The sequence below is a fragment of the Paramormyrops kingsleyae genome, chromosome 18, assembly GCF_048594095.1.
Source record: "Paramormyrops kingsleyae isolate MSU_618 chromosome 18, PKINGS_0.4, whole genome shotgun sequence".
Lineage (NCBI taxonomy): Eukaryota > Metazoa > Chordata > Actinopteri > Osteoglossiformes > Mormyridae > Paramormyrops > Paramormyrops kingsleyae.
The window spans coordinates 25,237,083-25,264,925 of record NC_132814.1 but is presented as its reverse complement, the minus strand read 5'-3'; the positions used below and the strand labels follow the sequence as shown (position 1 = coordinate 25,264,925).

General features: G+C 41.7%; 1 protein-coding gene across 3 annotated transcripts in view; it reads left to right on the top strand.

Moving 5' to 3' along the window:
* trim33 (tripartite motif containing 33) overlaps positions 1-27,843 on the top strand; it is a 55,037-nt gene that overhangs the window by 23,712 nt on the left and 3,482 nt on the right. For 2 of the 3 annotated variants that reach the window (XM_072702280.1, XM_023831391.2), the window contains exons 2-18: positions 3,955-4,073; positions 4,284-4,431; positions 11,306-11,438; positions 13,586-13,702; positions 13,811-13,925; positions 14,087-14,233; positions 14,384-14,501; positions 20,604-20,884; positions 21,016-21,192; positions 22,218-22,427; positions 22,673-22,808; positions 23,560-23,623; positions 23,708-23,858; positions 23,980-24,548; positions 24,790-24,907; positions 26,285-26,359; positions 26,487-26,642. In XM_072702280.1, the coding sequence (XP_072558381.1) occupies positions 3,955-4,073; positions 4,284-4,431; positions 11,306-11,438; positions 13,586-13,702; positions 13,811-13,925; positions 14,087-14,233; positions 14,384-14,501; positions 20,604-20,884; positions 21,016-21,192; positions 22,218-22,427; positions 22,673-22,808; positions 23,560-23,623; positions 23,708-23,858; positions 23,980-24,548; positions 24,790-24,907; positions 26,285-26,359; positions 26,487-26,642 (2,834 nt within the window). The remainder of the gene's footprint in view (positions 1-3,954; positions 4,074-4,283; positions 4,432-11,305; positions 11,439-13,585; positions 13,703-13,810; positions 13,926-14,086; positions 14,234-14,383; positions 14,502-20,603; positions 20,885-21,015; positions 21,193-22,217; positions 22,428-22,672; positions 22,809-23,559; positions 23,624-23,707; positions 23,859-23,979; positions 24,549-24,789; positions 24,908-26,284; positions 26,360-26,486; positions 26,643-27,843) is intronic. The other variant, XM_023831392.2, reaches the window with a different exon arrangement.

The window sequence follows — 27,843 nt, the reverse complement described above, 5'->3', positions numbered from 1 at the left end:
AGGGATAAAAATGTAAAGGTTAGCTGCAAGTTCTAAACCTTATGGTGAGTAAATACAAATAACCAGGAGTTTGCCTGAAGCACTTTGCCTTCTGTGTGCTTGTCATATGAAATATGAGTCTGAGAATAAATTGCTTATGATTTTAACCCTTCCATTAACAAAAAGGATATTGGAATCACTTGGATATTGCTTTAACTTAATGAGTTGTTGTTCGAATTCATTGCCTGTCAAAATACAGAAAGACGTTATATATACTTTGTCTCCTGTGCGCAAAACATTGTTTGGTTGAATCTCTCTTTTAAAGCTTTATGTGCAAGTTCTTCATTTATTTATAAAGTGCATTTAGCTAATATCTGTTAACACACTTTTGCTTCATGTTACTAGAAGAAATCTGGATTTTGAGTTTAAGATTGCAAATGAGAACATTAAAATTAACCACAGCTTTCCTTAGGCTATGCTTTCTCTCCTGGAAAATGGTGTGACCTCTTGGCTAATTATCAGTGGAGCTCTATGTGTTATGTAGAGAGTAAAAACGCAACCATGCATATGTGCGTGCATGCATGCGAAAGACACATGAGTATAAATAGACCAAGTTGCATCTCTTAAAGCCTAAAAAAATTTAAATTCTGAATAACCACACCTAGTGACATTTTCTTTTCGGGTTTATTATTAAAGTCTTCTTTTATCTTCTATACTAAATATGCCATGCGATAAAGCTTAACTGATTGCCTCTTGGTTGCATTACATTTGTTTTAGCTTTTTGTCTTCCTGGGACAGCATTGTTGTTTAGTGTATGTTTACGTATGTGGGGTATGTGGTCCTAGGATATTTCATAAATCTTGCTATTCTTTGTATTCAGCAAGAACTATGTGATTTGATTTTAATTTTTTTGTTCCTCTAGGGCAATTCTGACATTTGTTAATGTGCTTTTTCAAGTTAGTTGGCTCAGTAAGGTGGTGCCCTTTACCGAAGCCCCCCCCCCCTTCCTCCCCTAAAAATGTCTCTGCAAGAATCAAAATCGGATACACCCATCCTCAAACATGCATTCAATGGATCACAGGTGCTTGTGTTTGGCCAAAAAGTATACAGAATTGCATACAGCATACAGAATTGTCAGGTGCCAGTTTTGTCAAAACTTTACATTTCCCGCCATTATTCTAATTCATGCTCAGTTATATTTAAGTAACCGTAGATACTTTGAAATGTCTTGTGGATTATAATATGCATGGAAGGTTGACCTGATTCTTCACAAACTACATATTCGATATAGAGTTTACCGAGCAGTACGTTGGTTCAGCCAGTTTGTATTTGTATTTGTGTTTTTATATTTTGCTTTATTGTTTTACTAGCTTTTTGGCTCAAACTCAATTGGAGTGTATGAAACTTGGTTTCCAACCAATAGGGTTCAAGTGGAAGCATTGCACAAATATAAAATTGTCTGCGGCAATGGCAGATTTGAAAGGAAATGAAATATCAAGCTGGAATTAAAAGGCTGAGGTAGACCCAGGAGGGGATTCCAGCGTAAGTGACAGGGAGAACGTATAAACTCCACACATCCTGAGTGGAGGTAAGATCATTTTGCACCTGATGAAATGATAAAAGTAGATGAGAGCTTTGTAAACTACTAATAATATTAACCTTCTGCTTGTTCCTCTCCTGAAAGCAATGGAGTATTTGTGTTGAGGTGTTTGGTTTTAGTGACGGTACCAGCAACCATTTAGGAATTATTTTCAACTTCAGGCCAGAATAGGATGGTCTTATTGCTCGGTGAAAAACTTGTGTGGGGGGGGGGGGGGATGCCTCTTAATTTGTAGCACAATGGCTGTGCTGTAGGTGATATTTTGGCTCAGGGGAGTTTGAAATGTCCGTCCCTTTTTGCCAGATTTTCACTCTGCTTGGTTTGATGTAAAACCTCTTTACTTGATATTTTGCTGTAAGATATCTGTAAGATATGAAAGGTATGCTGCTGGATTTCACAGCAAAACTGTATTTGTAGATGTACCTTTGTGAATAAAAAATCAGCTGGATATCAAATTGCATTGTTTTAAGTGTATCCTGTGAATCGTTGTTTTGACCTGTAGTGCAACTGTAGCGTGTGTTGAATGAGTCTTGTGCAGTGACACTCCCACTGCAGTGGCACTGCATGTGAGCCAAACCACACAGCGCACCTCCCCCTACAGCTGCACACAGAGCCGCTCCCACATTCTGCTGCAGTCGACCTGCAGGCAAACTGGATACAAGCAGCAGGAGCTGGCATAAGCCGGTTCAGACCAGACTGTGCTGGTCTCTGCAGCAGCCAGTGATCTGAGGGACTGTATGTTTGAGGAGCTGATAAACCGATTAGCTGTCAAGGACTTCTCATTGTGATAAGTGAGGATCTGTTTGTGTGTTTGGGTGGGGAATAAATTTTTGTTTGCATTTTTAAGTCCCCATACCAGGGCCACAAAGTTAAGAAAGGAACATGAGGGCCAAGTGACAGGCCATGTTCACACCTGGCATTAACGTGCGTTTCCGTACGCCGATGGAACGCCGTAATACTCGAAAGGAAATACATAGTAATATCTATAAATAAATAAATAAATAAATAAATATATCAATGATTATTGTGTCCTTTTTAAATAATTCCATAAGGTATTAATGCTTCATAATATTTGTCTTCTACACATGATCTTTAAATTGTATTTTGTAATAACATTTTCATTAGACTGTCATAAAATTATTTCACATAATTTAAATGTAATTACTTAAAACAAAAAAAACTTTTTCCTCAGTTAAACTCACATTGTAGACGTGCATTTTATACCACATCATTAAAAAATCTAAGATATACCTAGGGCGGGCTAATACTTTACTATTCAAGGGCAAAGGGTTCTGTCAGTAAAGCATTGTGTTGGATGCCATATGATAATATTTTGGCTTTTAAACATAACCACTGAAGCTCAAAATTTATACTACGGTATATAGACAATTATACTATGTTTATATGTAATGCATATACTATGCATTATATGTTTCTACTCACATATCCTTTTTCTAGGGTGCTGAACATACATTACCTATACGCTTTAATTTTATGTTCATACAATATTTACTGCCGCATTTCACCGATATTAATGAAGCGTTTAGCAGCTTTTCCATAAATAAGGAATATTCATCAAAGATTGCATTAAATATGATTTGTGCAAATTCCAAAACATATTTCATAAATCACTTCTTACGCAATGTATTTTTCCCGAATTTGCACGGAACATTAATCATGCGCATTTTGACAAGGTTTCTATGCGAACGTGTTGCGACAGTCCGATATTTAACCAGCTTCCTAGCAGATTCAAACTTATTTTTTGGTGTTGTACAAAAAAAAGTTGTAGTTCACAATGTAGTTTGGTGCACAGTGGCCCATTCTGCACCGACAGACGATCTGACATAATTCATGTTAAATACCTCTTGCGCGTTTAATGAATACATATGTACGTAGTTCTGCCCACATGTTTACGTCAGCTGAGTAGGCGGTCCTTCAATGCGGCCCAGGACACATTCGCGTTCACACTGCTATAAGAATGTGGCCATATGCGGAACAGACCACCTCCGAATGTGGTCTGTGTGATCCGATCTTAATGCACCCTCAACGCGTTCACACCTGTATTTAGTGCTGTCCACTTGTGATCAGCTCACCCAGGATGCAAGTTAATACCAGGTGTGAACAGGGACATAGGCAGTCACATCCATATATTGACACTTAAGCCAATAGTAACTTGGATAGAAACGCCTCCACCTGCTGAGTATGCCCAGTTTCATGTGGAGCGTGCCTAGATCTTCAAAGGAGCAATACGAGTATTGGAAGTAACCCTGTTATTTTAGGCTGTAGCTATCATAGAGGCCATGCAGGCAGGCCTCGGTGTTCCTGTTTTCCCACCCATCCAGTCGGCCTTACTCTCTTTTCCACTTCCCCAACAGTGAATGTCATGCGCTGCACTGTGTGTCACCAAGACTACAAACAGAATGATCTGGTGGACAACTACTTTGTAAAGGACACATCAGAGGGTTCTTGTGGCTCCGATGAGAACTCTGTCCAGGTGAGCAGGCTTTTGTTTTTTTTTAAAGACTTCCTGTTGGTTATTTCTTGAACGCATCAGTGACTCTGGAATGGAAAGTGAAAAGCTACCTTGTAGAGTTCTCTGTGCTCATTATTAGTCTTCAGACTTCATTGAGGGCTGGCAGCCATCATTACTGGTCCGTGTCTCTCTTCTTCCATCTCTTCCCTGTATGTTTACTTGTGCGTGCAGGTCTGCACCAGCTGTGAGGACAACGCCGGCGCTGTGGGCTTCTGTGTAGAGTGTGGAGAGTGGCTGTGCAAGACCTGCATTGAGGCTCACCAGAGGGTAAAGTTCACCAAGGACCACAAAATCCGCAAGAAGGAGGAGGTCTCCTCAGGTAAGTGGCCTTCAGCAAGCTCACAGTCCTCGTCAGCCGTGTGAGGAGACACTATTAGGACTGTTGTGAACCTGGATATTGGAGCCACTATGTGACAGTAGTAACACCATGTTTATCAAAAGTATGACGAGCTCCATCCTGCAGGAATACATCACTAATGTAATATACCTGAAATGGTGCACTGAAAGATGTAGTGACTGATTAGATTACACTGACATGGTCTAGCCGTCTCCTGTCATGTAGTTATTCACATGATATTTTCCCCCCACATGATGCACTTTTTTTCCTTTTTCCATTGAGAGCACTGTGAGGCAGAGCATCCCTGTTACTATCCCGAGTTACTATTTCCTAAGCCAACATGCCGCAGAAGTGAAGATGCAATCAGATGCCATTAATATATATGGGAAAAACCATCTGAGCATTCCCAGACCTAAAGTATAACACCAAATATCACATAAACCCTAAAATAATACTAATATATAGGAAAAACAGGAATGATGTGATACACAGCCTATATAAAGTATAAATAATGTACGTACAGTGTAGTTTCACTTACCAGAATCAATGCAGATTCTTTGTAAGAAATGCATCATTAGGCGATTTCGCCAGTGTGTTTGTGTGTTCTTACACAAACTTGGAAGGTACAGTCCACTACACACCTAAGCTATATGGTACAGCCAAAATATCAATAAAAAGTATAGTATAATACATAAACTAACATAGTTATCATTTTCAAATATTATGTACTGTACATAATTGCATGTGCTATACTTCTATATGGAAGTTTGTTTACACCAGCATCACCGGAAACGTGTGTGTATTGCGTTGTCCTATGACGTTACGACGGCTACGACATCGCTAGGTGGAATTTTTCAGTTCCATTATAATCTTATGGGAACACTGTTGTATACGTGATCCATTGTTGATCAAAACATCATTATGCAACTCATGACTGTATATCTTTAATTGGCTTCCGGATTAACCAGCGCTAAATGCTATTTTCACTTTTATCCTTTTTTTGTAAAACTCGTATTTCTTTTGGTTAGCAATAACAGGTGCCTTTATTAAAAGCAAAGTGGTGTAAGGCGAACGGTCATAAAGCTGGGATTTCTGTACGTCTGCGATTAGCAACTTCAGTGTTCAGTCAGGCCATAAAATTTAGCAGCTATGATGGGGCCTGTCAGAATTGCTGAGCGATTAGCCACTCCGATATTGGCTCAGCACAAAGCAATATAAAACTGTACTGCAATCATTTTTAATTGCGTTTATTTTGTAATACAGTGATCCCCTGCCTTTCGCGTAAGTTACGTTTCAGACCCATCAGCGATAGATGAAAGACCATATAAATAAACATTTTTTTATGGTTTAAGCCTTTAAATACCCCTCACACTGCTTTAAAAGCGATAGATGAAAATCTGCGACATTGAAAGACCATATAAACATTTTTTTTTATAGTTTAAGCCTTAAAAAACCCCTCACACTGCTTTAAAAGCGATAGATGAAAATCTGCGATATTGAAAGACCATATAAATAAACATTTTTTTTATGGTTTAAGCCTTTAAATACCCCTCCCACTGCTTTAAACACATGTAAAAGTATTAAAATGTGTGTGTATATATATATATATATATATATATATATATATATATATATATATGTGTGTATATATATGTATATATGTATGTGTGTATATATATATACACTCACCTAAAGGATTATTAGGAACACCTGTTCAATTTCTCATTAATGCAATTATCTAATCAACCAATCACATGACAGTTGCTTCAATGCATTTAGGGGTGTGGTCCTGGTCAAGACAATCTCCTGAACGCCAAACTGAATGTCAGAATGGGAAAGAAAGGTGATTTAAGCAATTTTGAGCGTGGCATGGTTGTTGGTGCCAGACTGGCCGGTCTGAGTATTTCATAATCTGCTCAGTTACTGGGATTTTCACGCACAACCATTTCTAGGGTTTACAAAGAATGGTGTGCAAAGGGAAAAACATCCAGTATGCGGCAGTCCTGTGGGCGAAAATGCCTTGTTGATGCTAGAGGTCAGAGGAGAATGGGCCGACTGATTCAAGCTGATAGAAGAGCAACTTTGACTGAAATAACCACTCGTTACAACCGAGGTATGCAGCAAAGCATTTGTGAAGCCACAACACGCACAACCTTGAGGCGGATGGGCTACAACAGCAGAAGACCCCACCGGGTACCACTCATCTCCACTACAAATAGGAAAAAGAGGCTACAATTTGCACGAGCTCACCAAAATTGGACAGCTGAAGACTGGAAAAATGTTGCCTGGTCTGATGAGTCTCGATTTCTGTTGAGACATTCAAATGGTAGAGTCAGAATTTGGCGTAAACAGAATGAGAATATGGATCCATCATGCCTTGTTACCACTGTGCAGGCTGGTGGTGGTGGTGTAATGGTGTGGGGGATGTTTTCTTGGCACACTTTAGGCCCCTTATTGCCAATTGGGCATCGTTTAAATGCCACGGCCTACCTGAGCATTGTTTCTGACCATGTCCATCCCTTTATGACCACCATGTACCCATCCTCTGATGGCTACTTCCAGCAGGATAATGCACCATGTCACAAAGCTCGAATCATTTCAAATTGGTTTCTTGAACATGACAATGAGTTCACTGTACTAAAATGGCCCCCACAGTCACTAGATCTCAACCCAATAGAGCATCTTTGGGATGTGGTGGAACGGGAGCTTCGTGCCCAGGATGTGCATCCCACAAATCTCCATCAACTGCAAGATGCTATCCTATCAATATGGGCCAACATTTCTAAAGAATGCTTTCAGCACCTTGTTGAATCAATGCCACGTAGAATTAAGGCAGTTCTGAAGGCGAAAGGGGGTCAAACACCGTATTAGTATGGTGTTCCTAATAATCCTTTAGGTGAGTGTATATATGTATGTATGTATGATTAACCATAATCAATTAATTAACATGCACATCCGAATATCACACCTATGTGACAGGTACAGGATGGCCACAACAACTGCCCGAGTCACACCAGGAACACACAAGCCCTCAGTCCAGCCTCTCTCAGCCTATTGCGGACAGTCTGAGCACTGATGGAGGGATTGTGTGTTCCTGGTGTGACTCGGGCAGTTGTTGTGGCCATCCTGTACCTGTCACGCAGGTGTGATATTCGGATGTACCGATCCTGTGCAGGTGTTGTTACACGTGGTCTTCCACTGCGAGGATGATCAGCTGTCCTTCCTGTCTCCCTGTAGCGCTGTCTTAGGCGTCTCACAGTGCGGACATGGCAATTTATTGCCCTAGCCACATCAGCAGTCCTCATGCCTCCCTGCAACATGCCTAATGCACGTTCACGCAGATGAGCAGGGACCCTGGGCATCTTTCTTTGGGTGTTTTAGTGTCTTTAGTGTCCTGCGCTTTTAGAACTGTGACCTTAAATGCCTACTTTCTGTAAGCTGTTAAGGTCTTAACGACCATTCCACAGGTGCATGTTAATTAATTGATTATGGTTAATTGAACATGCATGGAAAACATTGTTTAAACCCTTTACAATGAAGATCTGTAAAGTTATTTGGATTTTTAAAACATTATTGTTGAAATACACAGTCCTGAAAAAGGGACGTTTCTTTTTTTGCTGAGTATGTATATGTGTGTGTGTGTGTGTGTGTGTGTGTGTGTATATAATATATATATATATATATATATATTTATTTATTTATATATATATATATATATTTATATATATATATATATATTTATTTATACATATATATATATATATATATATATAATATATATATATATATAATATATATATATATAATATATATATTTATATATATATATATATTTATATATATATATATATTTATATATATATATATATTTATATATATATATATTTATATATATATATATTTATATATATATATATTTATATATATATATATATTTATATATATATATATTTATATTATATATATATTTATTTATACATATATATATATATATATATATTTATATATATATTTATATATTTATATATATATAAATATATATATATTATATATATATTTATTTATTTTATATATATATATATATTTTATATATATATATTTATATATTTTATATATATATTTATATATTTTATATATATATTTATATATATATATATAATATGTGTGTGTGTGTGTGTGTGTGTGTATGTATATATGTATTAAGCAAACAGATATAGTACAGCACATCCTAACCCAACCTGTCCTGTAACCCAAAAACAATGCAACACAGTCCATATGTTGAGATTTTTTTAAAAACCATAATAGTATTTTGCACACACCCTGGAATCGTGCCAGAAACCTGCCCTCTCCACCCAAACAAACAGTCCATTTCTTCTACTCTCCACAAAGATGTGCGCAGACTCACACTGTATATACACACCCACACATGTACGTAATGGAATATGTAAAAATAAAAACATTTAAAGCTCAGTATGGGTAATCACCAGTGAAGATACACTGCATAACTTGAATGATGATGATGAATTAGCTGTGCAGTGCACGATGAAGTACGTATGAAGGTGATGAGTATGTACTGCACAGCAACGCAGAGCATTTACAGCTCTTCTGAAGGCTCACCTTCAGGTGGTTTAGGAGGGGTATCTTCGGACCACAATTGGACCACAAGCACGGTACGTGATACGCAGAGTGTGATGCGTCGAAGGAAAATCTGCGATATAGTGGGGGTGCGATAGCTGGACCGCGATATAGCAGGGGATCACTGTATAATATATTTTGAGCTGGACTATATAGCGTTCTGTAGTTAGGCTGCAGAACATCTTAAATTAGCATAAAATAAGTCAAATACTTGGATACACACAGGCCTGAATGTTAAGTAATCAACATAGTGTTTGAAACATACCACCAAAATACAACGTATAATGTAAAATGCACGCAAGGGAGAAAGAGTAAGTGCAACATGAACTTCACAAAGTACACCTGCGATCTAAGTAGGCTTGGCCAGTATCTAATACCCCCCAACCCTATGTCTAACCAAGAGATTTTAAAACCCACATAATACAATGCAAAACAGAAAAATGTAATGAAGCACTGAAGACAGACATGGATAATCATTTGTAATCATGGGATGGCAGTCGGCTTCAGAACGAATGCAGTATTCATGCTGGATACTGATTTCAGCCAGACATTGGGCTTACCCTTAGTATTTCACATTTCTCTTGGTAACTGTTTCCAGCTCCCCCTAGTGGTCAGACATCATTATGCGCTAATGTTCATTTCATTCATTGTGTTTTTATATAGTTCATTTACAGAACATACACTTAATATTTTTGTACACAGCGAGCAGGCTGGAAAAAGAGTACGCAACACATCAATGCTGAAAAGCCATTGATTTTGCTGCATTTATTAATTTTGTTTAATTGGTTGTACTGTGGGTAAAGTCTACACAATGTTTGCGCTTTTGTTTGTATCTGCACTTTGTCTTCCTTTATGTACGCAACCAAATCCTCCTTTAGATCAGTGAAGTGTATGTTATGTATTTGCTTTACCTTTTAGTTGTTTTAGCAGGCTGACTGCATTGTAACGACATGCCACTGCATTATATATTGACTCTGCACCAGTTAGAATCGTGGATCAGCTGATTTTCGATCTGTGAAAATATACATTCACACTCATCCCCCCTCTTTTCACTGCTTGTTATTCAGCTGACCACTTTGTGTTGAGACTAGACTCCACACTTTGATCATCACGACTATAAAACATTCCTGGCATGTCCAAGAGCCACTGGCTGCTGCTCTGAAGTGCAGGAATCTGCCCCAGTGAACAGAGCCCCAATTCCAGTAACCTCGGATTGATCTGTCAAGGCCCGTCCTCCAAGGCCGTCCAGTCCGCAACACAGCTGACCCCCATGGCCCCTCTGCGGGGTGTAACTCCTTCAGGCTATGCCTGCCCAGGCCCAGTGGGTAGAGAGGCCTGACCACCAGGCACTCGCCTGTGAGCTTCACCCCAGGCCAGGCTTCAGGGTGGGGCTCTGGTTTCCATAATCTGGACAAGGTTATGTGATCTTTGTTCTTTATAATCACGGGGGTTGTTCTGCATTGTACTTTGTGTAACCGCTCACCTAGGACCAATTCGCCACCAGAGACCCTACTGGGCCAAGTGTAATCTCTAGCACAATCAGATTCAAGTCAAATTCGAGAGAGCCGGTAAATACAGTAGGCATATAATCACAATCGAAAATGAGCAAAAGCTGGTCAGGTGTCCGACTGAGGGCTGCTTATATTCACTTCTGGGTGGTGAAGGGGAGCTGCAGGTGGGACCTGGACTGGAATTCCGGACCGGAGACCGAAGATAGAATGACTTTGTCAAGTGGAGAACTGATCTGGGATAACTGATAGCTAACAGTGCATAACACTGGGTATATAGTGAAATGGTAGAAGGACCATCAAAATATAAGTAAAATAAACAGCATTTTCAGACATGGACATTAAAACATTCGGAAGGAAACCCAAGTAACAGCTTAGTTCTTGAGGGTAGATTCTGTGAATTGTCTTATAACTGGAATTTGCAATAAATGAATAAGTATACTTTCAGATCTGCGTGTCACAACTAGGACTCTGAGCATTCAGGTAAAAACACATTTATTAACTTTCGCTCTTCCAGTTGATCCATGCAGGACCTCTAGAAATTGTACAGGTTGGTGAGTGTTTTGGCACTATGTATTTAGATGGTAGACGTGAGTGACGGCTCTGCCTGGGGAATAAAACGCTGCGGTTTCCGACGGCCCCCTGTCTGTGTCGGCGCCGTTTCTCGCTTTGGCTATACGGCGGCTTTGTGAATCCCTCGCTCTGCCCTACAGAATCGGTGGAGACCTCGGGCCAGCGGCCTGTGTTCTGCCCCATCCACAAGCAAGAGGCACTGAAGCTCTTCTGCGAAACGTGCGACACCCTCACCTGCAGGGACTGCCAGCTGCTGGAACACAAGGAGCACAGGTGAGACCTGGGTCCCCGAGCCATCTGCTGCTGAAGGGCTCCTGTGATAATAGTGGGCTGGTAATCAGATATTCACCTGACTACTTGACTTCCTTCACTGAAGCCCTTAATGATTTAAGGGATTTTTGCCACCAAGTCTTGTAAGATTCTAGCTGCTGTCCTGTCAAAGCTGTACTGCTTTTATTACAACCTAGGATTTTCTTATATTGAGAGGTGGATCGTTCAGGTCCAGAAGGTAAAAATCCTGACCAGGATTTTGCTTTAGCCAGCCAGTTCACTGTCAGAGTACTCAACTGCTTGGTTGAAACAAAATCTTGGTCTAGATTTTTGCTTTCTGCATCTACCTCTGATTATATATTTGTACTGTTTTTCCGTGGGTTATCCTGCCAATGCAGTCTTGTTAATGTTTAAAGCGAAACTCCATCAGAATGTTGTGGACGACCATGCTGATGTGGCCGAATAGCTTTTGGATGACACATCAATATAAATGTAAATTAGTGAGTCAAATGCATCCACGACAAAAGTGCATTTGTTCACAAATGCTTAAAGCAGATGTTTTATTTAATTCCACCTGCAGTCCATGGACGTGCAATTAGGCTAATGGTGTGTCTAAAATGGACACTGTGCCTAACAGTCTGTGCTACAGTATCGTGCCCTTAGCTGCCTGGGATTGGCTCGGAGGTGTAGCCCGGCCTTGTGCAATGAGGTCCCAATAATTTTAATGGGATGGCAGTGAGGTAATAGTTTGTTGATCGCAAGCATTATGCATTAATCATCTCACGATCAGACTGGATTGAGAAACACCAAGATTAACAGGTTGGTCAGGTCCGGTTTACATAGTTAAATGCGTCATAATTAGGTTTTATTTTTTGGTGATGGGTGGAAACTGGGGTGACCACATATTTTCTAGGGGTTGCCATGGCCACCCCTGGTCTTCCCTTGTATCTGCTCCTGGATAGGCTGCAGGTCGCCCCCCCCCCCCCCACTCTGAGCAGCTGGAGGATGTATGGACCATCTAGTAGTGCTGACCCCTCCTCTGGAAACCCCAGCTCAGGAGGTTGAGTTGTTGAGTGGTGCTGGGTAGGAGTTCTTCTGTAGATCACATCTTCTCGTAGATATTAAGAAGGATTTAATGCGCACAGTAAAAGGACTTGAAACACAACAACGATTGGTGTGCAACTATACCTGTATGCTGGGCATAACATCTGTGTCATTAAAAACCACCTGGCTTGCTTTTGTTGAGAATTCATCAGGAAAACCGCATTTCAAATATATTGCTAACTTTACTGCAGTGTGGGGCTTTGTGCCGGCACCCATGTACGCTGTAATGGGAGGAACGCAGAAATGCTGGTTGTGGCCAGAATAGTTTGAAAACCATTATTTCCAGACATGGTTGCAAAATTTAACTGAAAACGACCTTGAAGCCTGTTGTATGCAAGAAGTTGTTCAAACCATGCAAACTAGGTTACATTAATTCCTGTTTCATGTGACATTCTTTATAAATTATGTGTAATGATGGATTGCCACACCATTTTCAAGAGCCCCGCAGCTACTAAAATTGTATTATTTGCTTTTTTAGCTTTTGTCTTGTTTTTATTGTGCTGCTGTTTTGTCCTTTATTGCACTGATGCTGGCAGTTATCTTCCTGGTACCTCATTCTTGTAATTCAGTGTGGGCGATATGGCAAAAAACATCATATCACGATTTGGATCCCGATCCATGATCTTATTATGATTCTTTTTCATGTTTGTTTTTAAGATATTTAGGACCAATTCCTTCGTGTCATCCAGGCCCCTGCATTGCCAAAAAGGGAATGCATTGCATGTTGGGACGAGAAAGGGAAAGAGGAAGAAATCCAAGGCACTACTTACTGCTGTAACTGGTTTATTGGTGTGTCGAAACAGATTTGGCTGACAAAACAACTTTAGATGTGTGTATGAGCTGTAGAACTGCCACTGATAGAATGTGCGCTGTAGTACTATAATAACGATTTCTTCGTATCGGCAGATCATGGAGATATTTTAATCTAACAACGTCAAATTGCACACCCCTACTTGCAGTCCAGCATCACATTTACTCATGGGTAAGGCTGTGGCAGTACACTGCTCTCCCAGGCACGTTGCTGAGTCCTGTGCTTTATTGGTCAGGTATCAATTCCTGGAGGAGGCCTTTCAGAACCAGAAAGGAATAATTGAGACCTTTATGGCAAAGCTGCAGGAGAAGAAGACTTACGTGCAGTACTCTGCCTCTCAGGTGCAGAGCAGGTATGGGATGCGAGAGGAACAATGAGTGACATGCTGAAGAGCTTGGTGGTCCTGCAACAAATAGGATCCGGTGGGTCTCATCTTTTGTTTTTGTTCTGCCCACATTAGGATAAAAGAGGTGAATGAGACTCACAAGAAGGTGGAGCATGAAATCAAAATAGCAGTTTTTACGCTCATCAATGAGATCAACAAGAAGGGCAAATCTCTACTGCAGCAGCTGGAGGTAAGACTACTGTAGCTGAGGGGAACCGGTGTCTCAGCAGAGGGTTCCACGTCGGATGTGTGTGGTGCTGAGATTACCCTGAACGTGCATTTTCCTGCATTTCTTGGGTATGATTGCATTTTTCCTGATGGAAATTAGACTCTTGCTCTTGCATCCTGCAGAACGTGACAAAAGAGCGGAGCATGAAGCTGCTGAGTCAGCAGAGGGACATCAACGTCCTGGCCCAGCAAATCTCACACGTTCTCAGTTTCACCCACTGGGCCATCAGCAATGGCAGCAGCACTGCCCTGCTCTACAGCAAGCGTCTGGTAGGGACTGTGTACACACTGTCACTCAGCCACTTCCACTGGTGTCCACTCACTTATCCCAGACATATAAAACCTGAAGGTATAATAATCCAAATCGTGATTAACCTTAGGCCAAAGACTTGTGTCCTTTAAAGATTGTTTTCTCTGCAGATTACCTACCAGCTACGATACATCCTGAAGGCTCGACTGGACCCTGTCCCTCCGGCCAATGGTGCTGTGCGCTTCTTCTGCGATCCCACATTCTGGGCCAAAAATGTGGTCAACTTAGGTGAGGGAGCTTCCTGGTCTCTAAGCTCTACGTGTGTGTGGTTATGTACTGTGTGTATATATAATATTATGGGGACCAAAGTGCTAAAAACTCATTATTTTGAAGTTGTTGGGGACATTTTTCTGGTTCCCGCCTGAGGAAATTCAATTTTAGAAAAATCTTTGGAAAAAAACAAAAAAATTAACTAAAAAAGTCTTGAATCTTATTTGGTTACTTAGGGTTAAGGTTACTTTATGGTTAATCTGTGTATCAGTGCAAGATGGCTAAGGTTCTCATAGTTGGGATTAGGGTTTTGCCCATAGAAATAAATGAAGAGTCCCTACAAAATTTAAAAACTGTGTGTGTGTGTGTGTGTGTGTGTGTGTGTGCGCGTGTGTGTGTGTTGGAAATGAACAATAACTAATTCAGATTTTAACAAGGTGTCACATTTCCTCATTGCACATTTCTCGGTTGCAGTACTGAGACTTGAATACCAGTATCCTGTCAGCTTCAGTGTTTTTTCCCCTAATGTTATATGTTCAACATTTTCTGCAAATGCTGTTGAGTGACACTTTTAAATCCTCCTAATTAGTGCTGTAACAAATATTTGAGATATTAGCAATATTCAAATGGAAAATGTTTTGAGAAGAAACATCAGCATTCTGAAGTAACTGATACGTATGTGGCAAAAAACTGCCTACTGTAGCACTGGAAAATTTATGTGCAGTTCATATTTTGACCATGGTGTGGCACCAGTACAGAACTTCTCACAAGTACCCTACTCATAAAACACAGGTAAGATGTATTAAGATTAAGATGAACTTTATTGATGCAAGGGGGAAATTCTGGTCCATGCAGCAGCAACAAGAAATAGTGCACAGATGAATATGGTGCCAAACAGACAAGGTACAAAGATAGCACACACAGTGCAAATAAAGTAAAAGTAATTAGTAATCAAAGACAGTGGGTATGAGTCAAATTGGCCCTCCTAGCGCTGTTCCAGAGCGCCCAAAAATCTCCAAAGTCTGCAGCATTTTGAAAACATTGGTAATGGTAATGTGCAAAGATTGGACATTCTAGAAAGAAATTCAGCTGAATATTGGAATCTGAAAATTCTCCCACCTCCCTGTAAGAATCGGCTGCTAACATGAAGCCCTGTGCCAAATTTATCCTGGGTTTGCCATAAATAATAATTGATACTTTATTGATCCCCGTGGGGAAATTGTCTTTACGCCTCCCTCAACTTGCTCTTTTTTGTAGAGTAAGCTGTCCGCAAAGGGCAGCCACCCATAGCAGCACCCAGGGAGCTGGGGGTTAAGGGCCTTGGGGCGCCCAGGGAGCTGGGGGTTAAGGGCCTTGGGGCGCCCAGGGAGCTGGGGGTTAAGGGCCTTGCTCAAGGACCCACAGACGTGCTGAGGCTGTTTGAACCGGCAACCTTCTGATTACAGGCACACAGGCTTAGCCCACTGAGCCACACGCTGCCCCCATAAATCATGTAGTATGTGAAACCTTTCCTTCTGTAGGTCATTTCTGTGTTTGGCAATGTATCGGCTAGACTTTCTAGTGCTACAGACAAAAGTTCTGGTTATTTACTGATCGGTATGCTGAAAACAGACAGATGGCATTAGGAATCTATCTCCTTATGTACTGTGTTCTATATTATATACAGTGGAAAAAAACACTGAAACCAGTTGAGATACTGGTATTCAAGTCCCAGTTTGGCAACACATTGACACACCAAAAAGTAGATTGTCGACCAATTCTCCTGTAATTTTATTCGACCTAAAATGAAACTGAAACTAAAATACATTTTCATCAAAAGAGTGTCTAACTAAATCAAAGTACAGATACTCCTCACTTAACCTGCCTGTTTAATGACCACGGGAACTTATGACTAGCTCTCTGACCAGTCAGTATTGTACGCTGTATGAGAACTTTGGTTGTGGAAATAGGTGTTGCGGGTTGAAGCATCATAATATTCCTCAGCGTAATATTGCAGAGTTTGGGAATTTCATCTATGGTACATAACATCATCAAAAGATTCACAGAATCTGGAAATATCTCTGTACTCAAGGGGAAAAGGCCAAAAAGCAATGTTGGAGGCAGTATCTGTCACGATATGGGGGTGCATTAGTGCCCATGGCTTGGGTAGCTTGCACAACTGGGAAGGCACCATGAATGCTGAATGATATATATATATACAGGTTTTCGAGCAACATGTGCTGCCATCCAGACAACGTCTTTTTCAAAGAATCTTGTATATTTCAGCAAGATAATTCCAAACTGCATTCTGCGTATATTACAACAGCATGGCTCTGTAGTAGAAGAGTCCAGGTGCTAGACTGGCCTTCCTGCAGTCCAGACCTGTCACCCATCGAAAACATTTGGTGCATCATGAAGCGAAAAATACGACAAAAGAGACCACGAACTGTTGAGCAGTTGAAATCCTGTATCAGGCAAGAGTGGGACAACATTTCACTTTCAAAACTCCAGCAACCGTTCTCCTCAGTTCCCAAACGTTTACAGATTGTTGTTAAAAGAAGAGGTGATGCAACACAGTGGTAAAGTCACACCCCCCTTCCCTGTGGTATTGGTTTCTTCCAAACTTCACAACACTAGCTACACACACACTCAGATCTCAGATCTCTGCTGTGCATCAGTGCAATAAGAGATTAACAGCTTCAGTCATGTGAAAAAATTAGGACAACACCATTAAATATTTAATTCTTTAATAAATATCAAAATATCAATATTTAAATCTTCTTTCAAATTATATCGGTAGATAAAGGTGATGTAAACGCATCACCTATGCAAAAACAAGAAACAACAAATTCACTTATTTATCAAAGGAAATTAACTAAGATACCAATTCCTACTGAGGAAAAAGCTATGACACCCTGTGCCCTAATAGCTAGTATTTCCCCCTTTGGCTGAAATAACCTCAATGAGACGTTTCCTATAACTAACTATCAATCTCTGGCATCGACTGGCAGGAAGTTTTCCCAACTCTCCAATGCAGAATTCCTTAAGCCCAACCTTTTTTAACTCAAGATCTACTTTTCAAGTGGCCAGTGTGCCGAGATCTACCAGTTCAAATAGGGAGCCAAAGCTATTACTCTGTTACTCCTATTATTACTCTAGCTATTGCCTTTCTACATAGTTAACATGCACACGGCAAATCCAGGTAATTCTCCAAACTGAAGACGTGTAAATAAATGTATTTCTCTACCTTAGTGGGACCGCTGGCACTGGGAAGATGCAGTTGGGTAAAAATTAACTGTTGTACTGCTAACTGACTTTTCAGTTCTCGCACTTTTCGGCTGCGTATGGCTGTTTTAGCTTGTAGCTTTTGTGCATCGTTTTTAAATGCAGCCTAAAATTGCCCTTCTTCGGTAAAGCCATGCTCGCATTGCATATAAGACATATGGACTTCGAATTTGAGTAAACAAAAAAATAACCCTCTTCCCACTCTGAATGAAAATGATACGTATTTTGACCTTTTGGCTTCTGACATGTTTGCGTGCTAAATGTTTACAGAACACGATTAGTTGCACATTGAAAAATGGGCGGACGCTTGCAATGCACGTCACGATTGATTGAGAATTACTCTGTGATCGATTGGTCGATCGTAATGGACTGTTTGGGCATCCCTGCCTTAAGCTAAGTGATGTTTGAAGGGTGTCTTGCATGCACTTCCACTTCAAATCATCCCATAGCATCTCAATAGGATTCAGATACGGCTTTGACTTGACCATTCCAGAACTCTCCATTTCTGTCTTGTAAGCCATTCCTTGGTAGATTTACTGGAATGTTTTGGGTCATTGTCATTTGCATGGTCCACCCCCACTTCAGCTTCACCTTCTGGACAGATGTTTTCACATTGTCCTCAAGCACCCTCTGATATGATGAATTCATAGTGGGTTCTATGATGGTGAGCTGGCCAGGTTCTGCTGCAGCAAAGCAGCCCCAAACCATGACATTTCCACCCCCATGCTAGTTGGTATGAGGTTCTTTTGCTCAAAGCTGTCCTTGGTTTACACCAAACATGTCCTCTGTTACTGCGCCCAAAAAATAATTCAATTTCAGATTCATCTGTCCAAAGCGCGTAGTTTCAGAAGTCCCGGTCTGTGTCTAGGTGGGTCTCTGGCAAATGTCAGTGTTGTCCAGAAGCTTGACACAATGCATTTCCTTCCATGTAAATCAAACTTGTGCGTCTCTTACTGATGGTAAATGCTTGTACCTTGACATGAACTGTGGCAAGAGCTTCCTGTATGATCCATGATGGCATTTTAGGATTTTTGGAGACTTATTTCAGCACCTTGCGGTCTGCTCTAGGGCTGAACTTGCTAGGACGGCCTGCCCTGGCCATACTGGCAGTTGTTTTAAATGTTCTCCACTTGTAAATTATTTTCCGGACAGTGGAATGGCTGATTCCACACTCTCTTGAGATCTCTTTATGTCCTTCCCAGACTCGTATCCATCTACAATCTTTTTTCTGAAGGCCTTTGGATCTCACCATGGTGATACCACTCATTTCAACAATCAAGAGCAAACCAAACTAAATGTCTGTGGTTTAAATAAGAAAGGCTCCACCGAAAAGCTCTGTAACGATGTTCTGATCATTTTCACCTGATATGGTGCCACCTGAATCTAACTCTAGGAATTTTAAATAGTGATGAATGTGAGGATTTTTCCTCAGTGGAAATTAGCATCTTGGTTAATTTCTTTTCATAAATAAGTGAATTTGTTTCTTGTTTCTGCATAGATGATGCAATTTAATCACCTTTAACTACAGATATAATTTGAAAGAAGATTTAATACTGGTATGTTGATATTTCTTAATAAAGAACTAAATATTTAATGGGGTGTCGTAATTTTTTCACATGACTACTTGTTGAAGTAGCTGGTAGAGCAGCAGCATCAATCCCTTTTTCAGATGTGTGTGAAAATTTTAATTATTTATACATAATTGGATTTGGCTGCTATCAGTCTTCTCTCAGTCCAGTTGTCTAGCCTTGCTAGCTAGTCGCGACTTGTAATAGCATAGCATCCTATTTAATTACTAAAGGAGAGCTCTGACTATCATGACCGTGAGCTGAAAGTTTTTAGGTTAAATGAGTAGTTGGCAAAACACTGAATTCCGTTTAGTGTCTCCAGTTCAAGATGCAGAGGAAAATTTTCAGCTTTGATTAACAAAATGACAGAAAGCCCCAGTTCTCAAATTACAGAAAATTTCATCATTGTTTTCTTTTTTTTTTGAGGGGGGGGGGCCCTCCTAATGGAATTGTGACCCCCTCAGAATGTTGGCTCCTGATTGTACAAGAAATATGAGACCAGAACAATACAGAAGCCAGTACAGTTTGGCAAGAACTGTGGGGTAAAAGCTGTTCTTGTTGAGTGGCCATGGATGGACCTGTGGGGTTTGCCTGATGATAGACGTATGAATAAGCTGTATCTGGGGATGGGTGGGTCTTTGGTGATGGTGAGGACCTTCTTGTAGCAGCAATTGGCTTTGATTTATTCCAGGTTTGGGAGTTTTGCCCCAGTGATGTGTTGCCATTTTACTACCCGTTACTGATTTCTCAGATCGGCATCTATGCGCCTAGAATGCCATACTGTTCCTCAGTAGGTTAAAATGCTCTCAACAGTACAGCAGTAGAAACTGAGGAGAATAGTTTTTTTGGTGCTTTTATTGTGCCAATTGAAGTGTTCTAAATTTAATGAATCGCTTTGGTGAGTGATTTGCAGAGGTGGAAAGCTCAGGTTCAGAAAGTGCAAATTCAGACCAAGATTTTCTTTCAGTCAAATGGGTATAGAGTCACAGGGTACTAAACTGGTTGTACTTTCTGGAACTTTCCACATTTGGTCATATTTGTATGATACCATGACATGTCTGCTTATACACATGCGCATACATAGTGGAACTCAGACCTACTTGTATGCATATAAATATGAATATCCATCAATTGTGGCCTCACCATGAACTTGCAAAAATATAAGGGTTCAGTGAGGATGACACAAACAGGTAAGAATTCCCATGTGGATCTTCTCAGCATCTTTAATGATGCTTGCATGCAAGGTAATGTTTGTTTGTTTGTTTGTTTTGTCCCCCACTGCCCTCAGGTAACCTAGTGATTGAGAAGATGCCTCCCTCAGTGCACCCACCCAATGTGATCGTAGGACAGGTCTCCCCAGGCCATGGGCACGGTGGCAAGCACCCAGGGCAGATCAACCTGGCCCAGCTGCGGCTGCAGCACATGCAGCAGGCTGCTTATGCGCAAAAGCAGCAGCAGCAGCAACACCAGCATCAGCACCAGCAGCAGCAGATCCAGCAGCAGATGCGCATTGCATCCCAGATGGTACAGCACCCCAGGCAGGGCGGCCCTCAAATGGTCCAGCAGCAGGTATATATGCTCTCCCTATATTCCAGTTACTGCATTGGTGTTGCTTCTTCTGTAATATTGTACATTTCCTGTCCGCTCCAATTGAGATGACTAAATGTGTCTCTGATGCACTGCGTTCTCACCTCTTCCAGCCCCCTCGCCTTATCAGCATGCCGTCACTGCAGAGGGGGGGTGTAAATGGCTCGTCGCACATGTTTCCCTCGCATTCCCTACGCATAGGCCCTGGTCAGGGCCGCATGCAGCCCGGCCAGCCCCCCCGCCACAATGGACAGCAGTACCCCATGATGCAGCCGCAGCTTCAGAGACAGGTGGGCGCCCAGTGCTGCGATTACATCACTCGTGACACTGTATCAGCCATTGTGTTACATAATTGTTACATTTCAATCATTGTTCTTTTAAAGCAACATATACAGAATATAAATGTATTTATTCTTACACACAATAGACAAAGTTACAGGGTGTTTGGAATCTAAAAACTGAATGAGACCTTCATCAAGTATAAAAGTAGCGTCTCTCTTGGGATATCGTATCTGTATTATAATTGCTTGCAGAAATGTTTATCTGATATGATTTATAATCTGCCAGCAGTGTGACATTTATATTGTGTCAAATGTTATCAGTTATCAGTTCATGTCATTTCTCTCTGCTGGACACACACTCACAGTACAGCTTTTCTGAAGAGCCTGGAGTCCTTGCGGCAGAGCAGGGAGCAGAGCAGCTAGATCATTAAACTGTTTACCCAGCAATTGAGGTTCACATCCCAGGAGGATAACCAGTTTAGCCTTTGAGCAAAGTATCCAACTTGGTGGCAGTGGAAATGCACACAAGAACCAAGCCGTACCCAGTGTATTGGGATGTATTGATGCATTCCCGATAACTGAAAATTTCCAACCACCTAAAGTACTATAGAACAGCTGAACGGAATGGATTCGTAATGCAATTTTACGCAAGCGAATACTACTTCTGCTAGCGTTTGATGCTAACATAAGATGGTGATTAGGGCTGTCATGTTATAATCGCGATCATGTTGTGCACACGCAATAATCACCAAGACTTTATATGATGAGCGTAAACATTTGTCTGAATGCCAGTTTTTCAGTACTATACAGACATTTACTAATGCCCACAATTACACACCCCCACAGCAGAAATTAGCATATAGTAAACCATGATGTACACTTTTGAACAGTTAATAAATGTCTTTTCAGTTTTATGTTACTGTTGCTCTCCAAATCTGGCAACGCCTGACCAATGGATTGGCTTATACCTGTAACTTTTGACATTTGAAAGGCTCTACGTCCAAGTGAGACTTGACTGTTTTTGCTTGCTTCAGCACTCAAACCCAGGTCACGCAGGGCCCTTCCCAGTGGCTTCACTGCACAATGCCAGTGTGGCCAACCCCACCAGCCCCACCAGTGGGAGCATGGCAGGTGGTCTCACACACCGCGGTCCCACCAGCCCACTGGTGGGCACCATTGAACTCATCCCCTCAGTCACCAACCCTGAGAACCTGCCCTGCCTCCCTGACATCCCCCCCATACAGGTGTGTAGAAAGTTGGTGCTTAATGATTATTCATTGAAATAAAATGAAAATTGCTTATATTTAACTAGTATCTGACTGCTAATCCATTCCTAATGGATATCTTTGAGACCTCTGGAGTCTTTTGGTGATAATTTTGTTTGCGTACTTGTAGTTACATTTATATAGTTAAGTAGAAGATACAAATGGGAAATAAGGCATAGGTCAGTGGACGTGTGTTTCCATGGTAACGGCCCCTGTAACCACAGCTGGAAGACGCTGGCTCCAGCACTTTGGACAACTTGCTGAGCCGCTACATATCTGCCAGCACGCACCCCCCCCTCGGTCCGGCGGCCAGCATGAACCCCTCCCCCGGGCCCTCCACACACTCACCTGGGTCTTCAGGTATGACGTATAAGGGTGTGTATGATACTGCGAGGCATGCTTCCAAATGTGCAGTGTTCCTCGCATCCATGCATAGACTTGCATGTATTTAGTTTAGGGTAACCAGACGGTCCATGTCAGGTAGGAGACTTTGAGCTTCTTCAGGTTTCACACACTACTTTAAACCTGAAAGCCTCCTATGATAAATAGTCCAGATCTTCTTGTGCTTTGACTGGGTTTTGCCTTGATTGAAAGACGCATCCAGCCTTCTCACATTAACATTAGCGACACGTGCATGATTGTAGGAGACACACAGCAAGAACTCAGTGCATAAGTGAAATCATGGTCCTTTTGATTGAAATGGCATTTTACAAATCCTGTCCCACCTCAAAATCTCCTCCCTGAAATGGATTTAATTACAGGACAGTCTTTTATCTGTCTACTGTTTGTCAGCGATGGAATTTCGTAGATACGTGTGTTTTTTTTTTTTTTTATTATAAACATTTTCCACCTTTTTTCTTGTGGTCTAACTGCTGTATCTGTACTGCATGTAAGCTACGTTGTGTTTGAGGTATGCAGTGAGAGGAGCTCATTAGCCACCATTTAGGCAGAAGCTGGGATAGTCGGCCAGAATCCACACTGTCCAAAAGGCTCCCTTTATTTCATATCAGACGGTTTCCTCATCTCATACTGCTTTTGGACAGTTTTGATTTTGGACAATTCTCCTCAGCATTTTTTTTTTTTTTTTTTTTTATTTCTTTCTTGGTCTCAGGTCTGTCTAACTCCCACACGCCAGTTCGGCCGTCCAGCACGTCGAGCACAGGGAGCAGGGGCAGGTAGGTGCCTGGGGACATATTGGTGGGTTGATTGACATGGAGAGGTGGGTGTGAAGGCCCTCACAGGTCTCTGCCGCTCCACAGCTGCGGCTCTGCGGGAAGGGTCGCCCAGATGGGTGTGGCCGTGGAGCAGGTGAAGGTCAAACAGGAACCTGGAGTGGAAGAGGATTGTGGTTTCCAGGGGCCGGCTGTTAAGGTGGAGCGCAGCAAAGATGGGGCGAGGAGCGCCTGCATGGTAATGCCCCCCCCCCCACTTCCTGTTTGTGGCCCCCACTATGTTTCCTCCAGTGAAATCTTATGTTATGACTGTTCCACTGTCAAGACCAAATGGCCCGGTTGTCTGCTCCCCCTTCCAGATGAGCAGCCCCGAAAGCAGTCTGACTCCGCCCCTTCCGGTGCTGGGAGCTGTGTCCACCGGCTCCGTGCAGGATGTACTGAAGACGCTCGGGGAGAATGTGAAGGCGGAACCACGGGATGAAGAAGAAGGCGGGGCCTGTAGCAGGACGGGGGGCGAGCCGTCAACTAAAGGGATACAGACCAAGGCACAGTCATCGGCTTCAGCATCGGCCTCAGCATCGGCCTCAGCATCGGCCTCAGCATCGGCCTCAGCATCGGCCTCAGCATCGGCGGCGACGGCTGAGCCCCCGCCTGAGGAGAACACTCATCCCGCCATACCCAAACTGACCAATGGAGACGCAGAGTCAGGGGAAGCATGTAGTCTGGGCTCCCCCCCAATCACGTGCTCTGCACGCAGCACTAGTGGGGCACAGGGGAACAGCCACAAGGACCCGGCTGGGAAGGACGACGATCCCAATGAGGACTGGTGTGCTGTGTGTCAGAATGGGGGCGAGCTGCTCTGCTGTGATAAGTGCCCAAAGGTCTTCCACATCACCTGCCACATCCCCACACTAAGCTGTTCCCCAAGGTGAGCCCATTGTATGAACCCGCACACACACACCTCTTGTCAGGGTTACATTTATTTATGGTAAAATGTGTAAGAAAAGATCAGAATTTCAAACATGCCTTTTTGTTGTCATGTTTTGGTGTGTATCTGTATTTCCTTTAGAATTATCCATAAAGGCCTGGGTACCTTTGGCTGGAGTGCTGTAATGTAGCCACAGACATGGTTACTGTTGTTTCAGTCTCTCTTCTTGGGTCTCTCCTAGCGGTGATTGGCTGTGCACCTTCTGCCGCAGTCTGACGGCTCCTGAGGTGGTGTACGACTGTGACGGGGAGAAGCAGAAAGACAGCAGTGATCAGGGGCTGAGTCCCGAGGACCAGCGGGTGAGTGTATCTGCACACATCATGTGGCATGTCTGCCTAAATTCTCACGGCATTTATACCGTTTTGGAATGTCAGTTTGATGCTTAAATACCCAGGCAGACATATGGGGGGGACTTAAACTTATGTCTGATTAGTACAATTCAGAAGTCATTAGCCACATTACGCTGTCAGTCCGTGTTTACGTAAGTGTTGTGAATGTAGTTCCCACCAACAGACAGTGATAATTATTAGTCCTCCCCTTTGAGGTACAATAACACGTCATCAGTCTCTCAGACTTTTCTTAGGACCTTCTTAGAACATTCTCAAGAGGAAATTTAAGAAAACACCTATGGATTATACTGGTTAACGAGCCCCAATATTGGTAAATGAAGGGATGCTATTTGACGAATTAGATACAGTTTCCTTGTTCAGGAAAAGTACATCCCACCTTAATTATTGCGTAAAACAAAACTTGAATCGTGCACCAGGGTAGGTGCAAATAAGAACCTCATTAGAGATTAACTCGGATGTCCTTCAAAGCATATTTCTAGTACCTAGAAGTCTGGGAAAAGTTTCTAAAGCTAGTTCTAACCAATCATTCCATTGTCCAAAAGGTTGTTCACAAATTCATATACAAACGTTTCAGTCCAGTGGCTGTCTGTCAAGGCCAGGTCATTCTTTCTGCTATATGAGTTGGCATCAGCCATTGGGGATCATTTTATAATGAACTGTTATGAAATTATTCCAATTGTTTTTTTTTCCATCAGATCACCTTTACTTATCAGCATTGTTGAAATGGAAATGTCCAAATATGTCGAATAAGATGCGAAGGGCTGTACTACATTTTCCACTATAGATTTCCCTTGTGCACCAGAATTCATATTTCAGATAGCAGTTATATACTTCACAGCTGGATAACTAGTGTACCCGACTGTATGGTCCAGACTTAGTGACACTTTAATTCATCGCTGAATGATCTTGGCAAGGCAGTCGTTCAGGTCTCCATTTCAGAAATTATGGCTTTATGTAAGTTTGATAAAGGTATAAGTATGTTTGGTTTGATATACAGCTTGATATTCTATTTTTAAAATGAAACAAATACTACTTGAATGCTTAACAATGCACTAAAAGTCTTTATGCTAGGCCTTTGAAAGGCTTTCGTCATAACACTGTGACCTCATCTCCTGGCTTGAGGAGGACTTTCTTCCTGTGTTAGTGATGCTCTCTTCCAGTCTCCAAAAGATGTGGGTTAGAAAAGGATGCAGGTTTTGATTGCAGCTTTTTGAGTGATTGACATTTTAAAAGTTATGACCGTAGATTGGTTAAAAAAATCGTGTGTAAACTTTGTATCTCCTCATTCTGTTGGTCTGTTCTGCCTCTTTTTCTGACTCATGATAGAGGTGTCAACGCCTCCTGCTATACATCTTCTGCCATGAGTTGAGCGTGGAGTTCCAGGAGCCTGTTTCCTCTTCTGTGAGTACCATCATAACATCTTAGTGCTGGACCCACTGTAGGTCTCTGGCATCAATGTCATCACAGCATGTTGCTCCTTGTGGCTGTGCCCCAATGTATGTCTGCCGATCCCCCCCCCCCCCCCAAGGTGCCCAACTATTATAAGATCATCAAGCAGCCCATGGACCTGAACACAGTGAAGCAAAAGCTGCAGCAGCTGCAGGACTCCCAACACTACCGCACGCCGCTGGAGTTCGTGTCTGATGTCAGACTGGTCTTCAGCAACTGTGCCAAATACAATGAGGTGAGTGGCATGTGTGTGAGGGTCTGCTTGGGGAGGTGCATCCATGCAGGCATGCTTGGTGCATGTGCAAGATATGTGGAGACCTGGCAGCCGTTAGAGGGTCTGGGGAGGCTGAATGGGGTTAGCAGTGCCCAGTCATCAGGGCATGACGAGTTTATACTGCCAGTTCGCAGATTCGCTCAAACTCACAGCACACAGCAGTAACAGGAAATGCCTTCATGTCATGTCTGCCTAGTCTGTCTGCCTTGTGCTTCTGCCTGCTTTCACACACATATACACACACACACACACACACGTTTACTGCACCATTACACCATCTTGATAGAGCAGCGCTGAATGCACACAATTCTGTGTTATAACGTTTTTCAGCTTTCCTTTAACAGCAGCAACAACCTAATGGCAAGATCTGATTTTATATAGTGTCATGTGAGATTCACAGCCTGACCAATTTCTTTGTATTATAGTTTTTTTTCCCCCAGTTCTGAAATTGTTTACCAGACCTATGTTTTCATATTTTTTATTTTAGAGTTTTGCTATTTGACTTGAATGATCCTCTTGATAGTGATTCAGGTCAGGTCTCCTACAGTAATAATGTTGTTCTTTTGAAGGGAGGAGTTGAATTGTTGACTGATATTCAGGAATGACAGTTGTGAAAGGTTTTTGAACCCTTTCAGAATTATCTGGATTTAGGGGTGTAACAGTTCATCATGGCACAATATTTCATGATTAAAAAAATATGACAATACGCATTGTAGGGGTGTAACAATGAGCCATGGCATGAAATCATTTATCGATGTTAACTCAAGAGGGCGCAATAGGCATAATTTCAGTTTTGCTTTGAGCTTTTATTTTTACATTTTGCACTGCAGAATAAGAGAAGAAAAAAATAATTTGAAAACAGCCTTCATAGTTTTTCAGACTTATTTAGTTATATAGAATATTTTATAAGTTTTTTGAACTGTGAGCCCTGAATCGTTCATTGAACCAAATTGTGAGTGGATTATATTGTATCATACCCCTTATCTTCATGAAAGAAATGGCTTAAACCATTTTATTGATAAAAGAAACGTGAACCTTTACTTTAGTGGAACCTCTGTAGCAACCTGAAATACAGCCTGACACGTAACTTAAAGATTTTCCCTAACATTTGTTATGTGTAGTTATTTTAAATATTCACCAACATAATATAATGCAGTGTAAA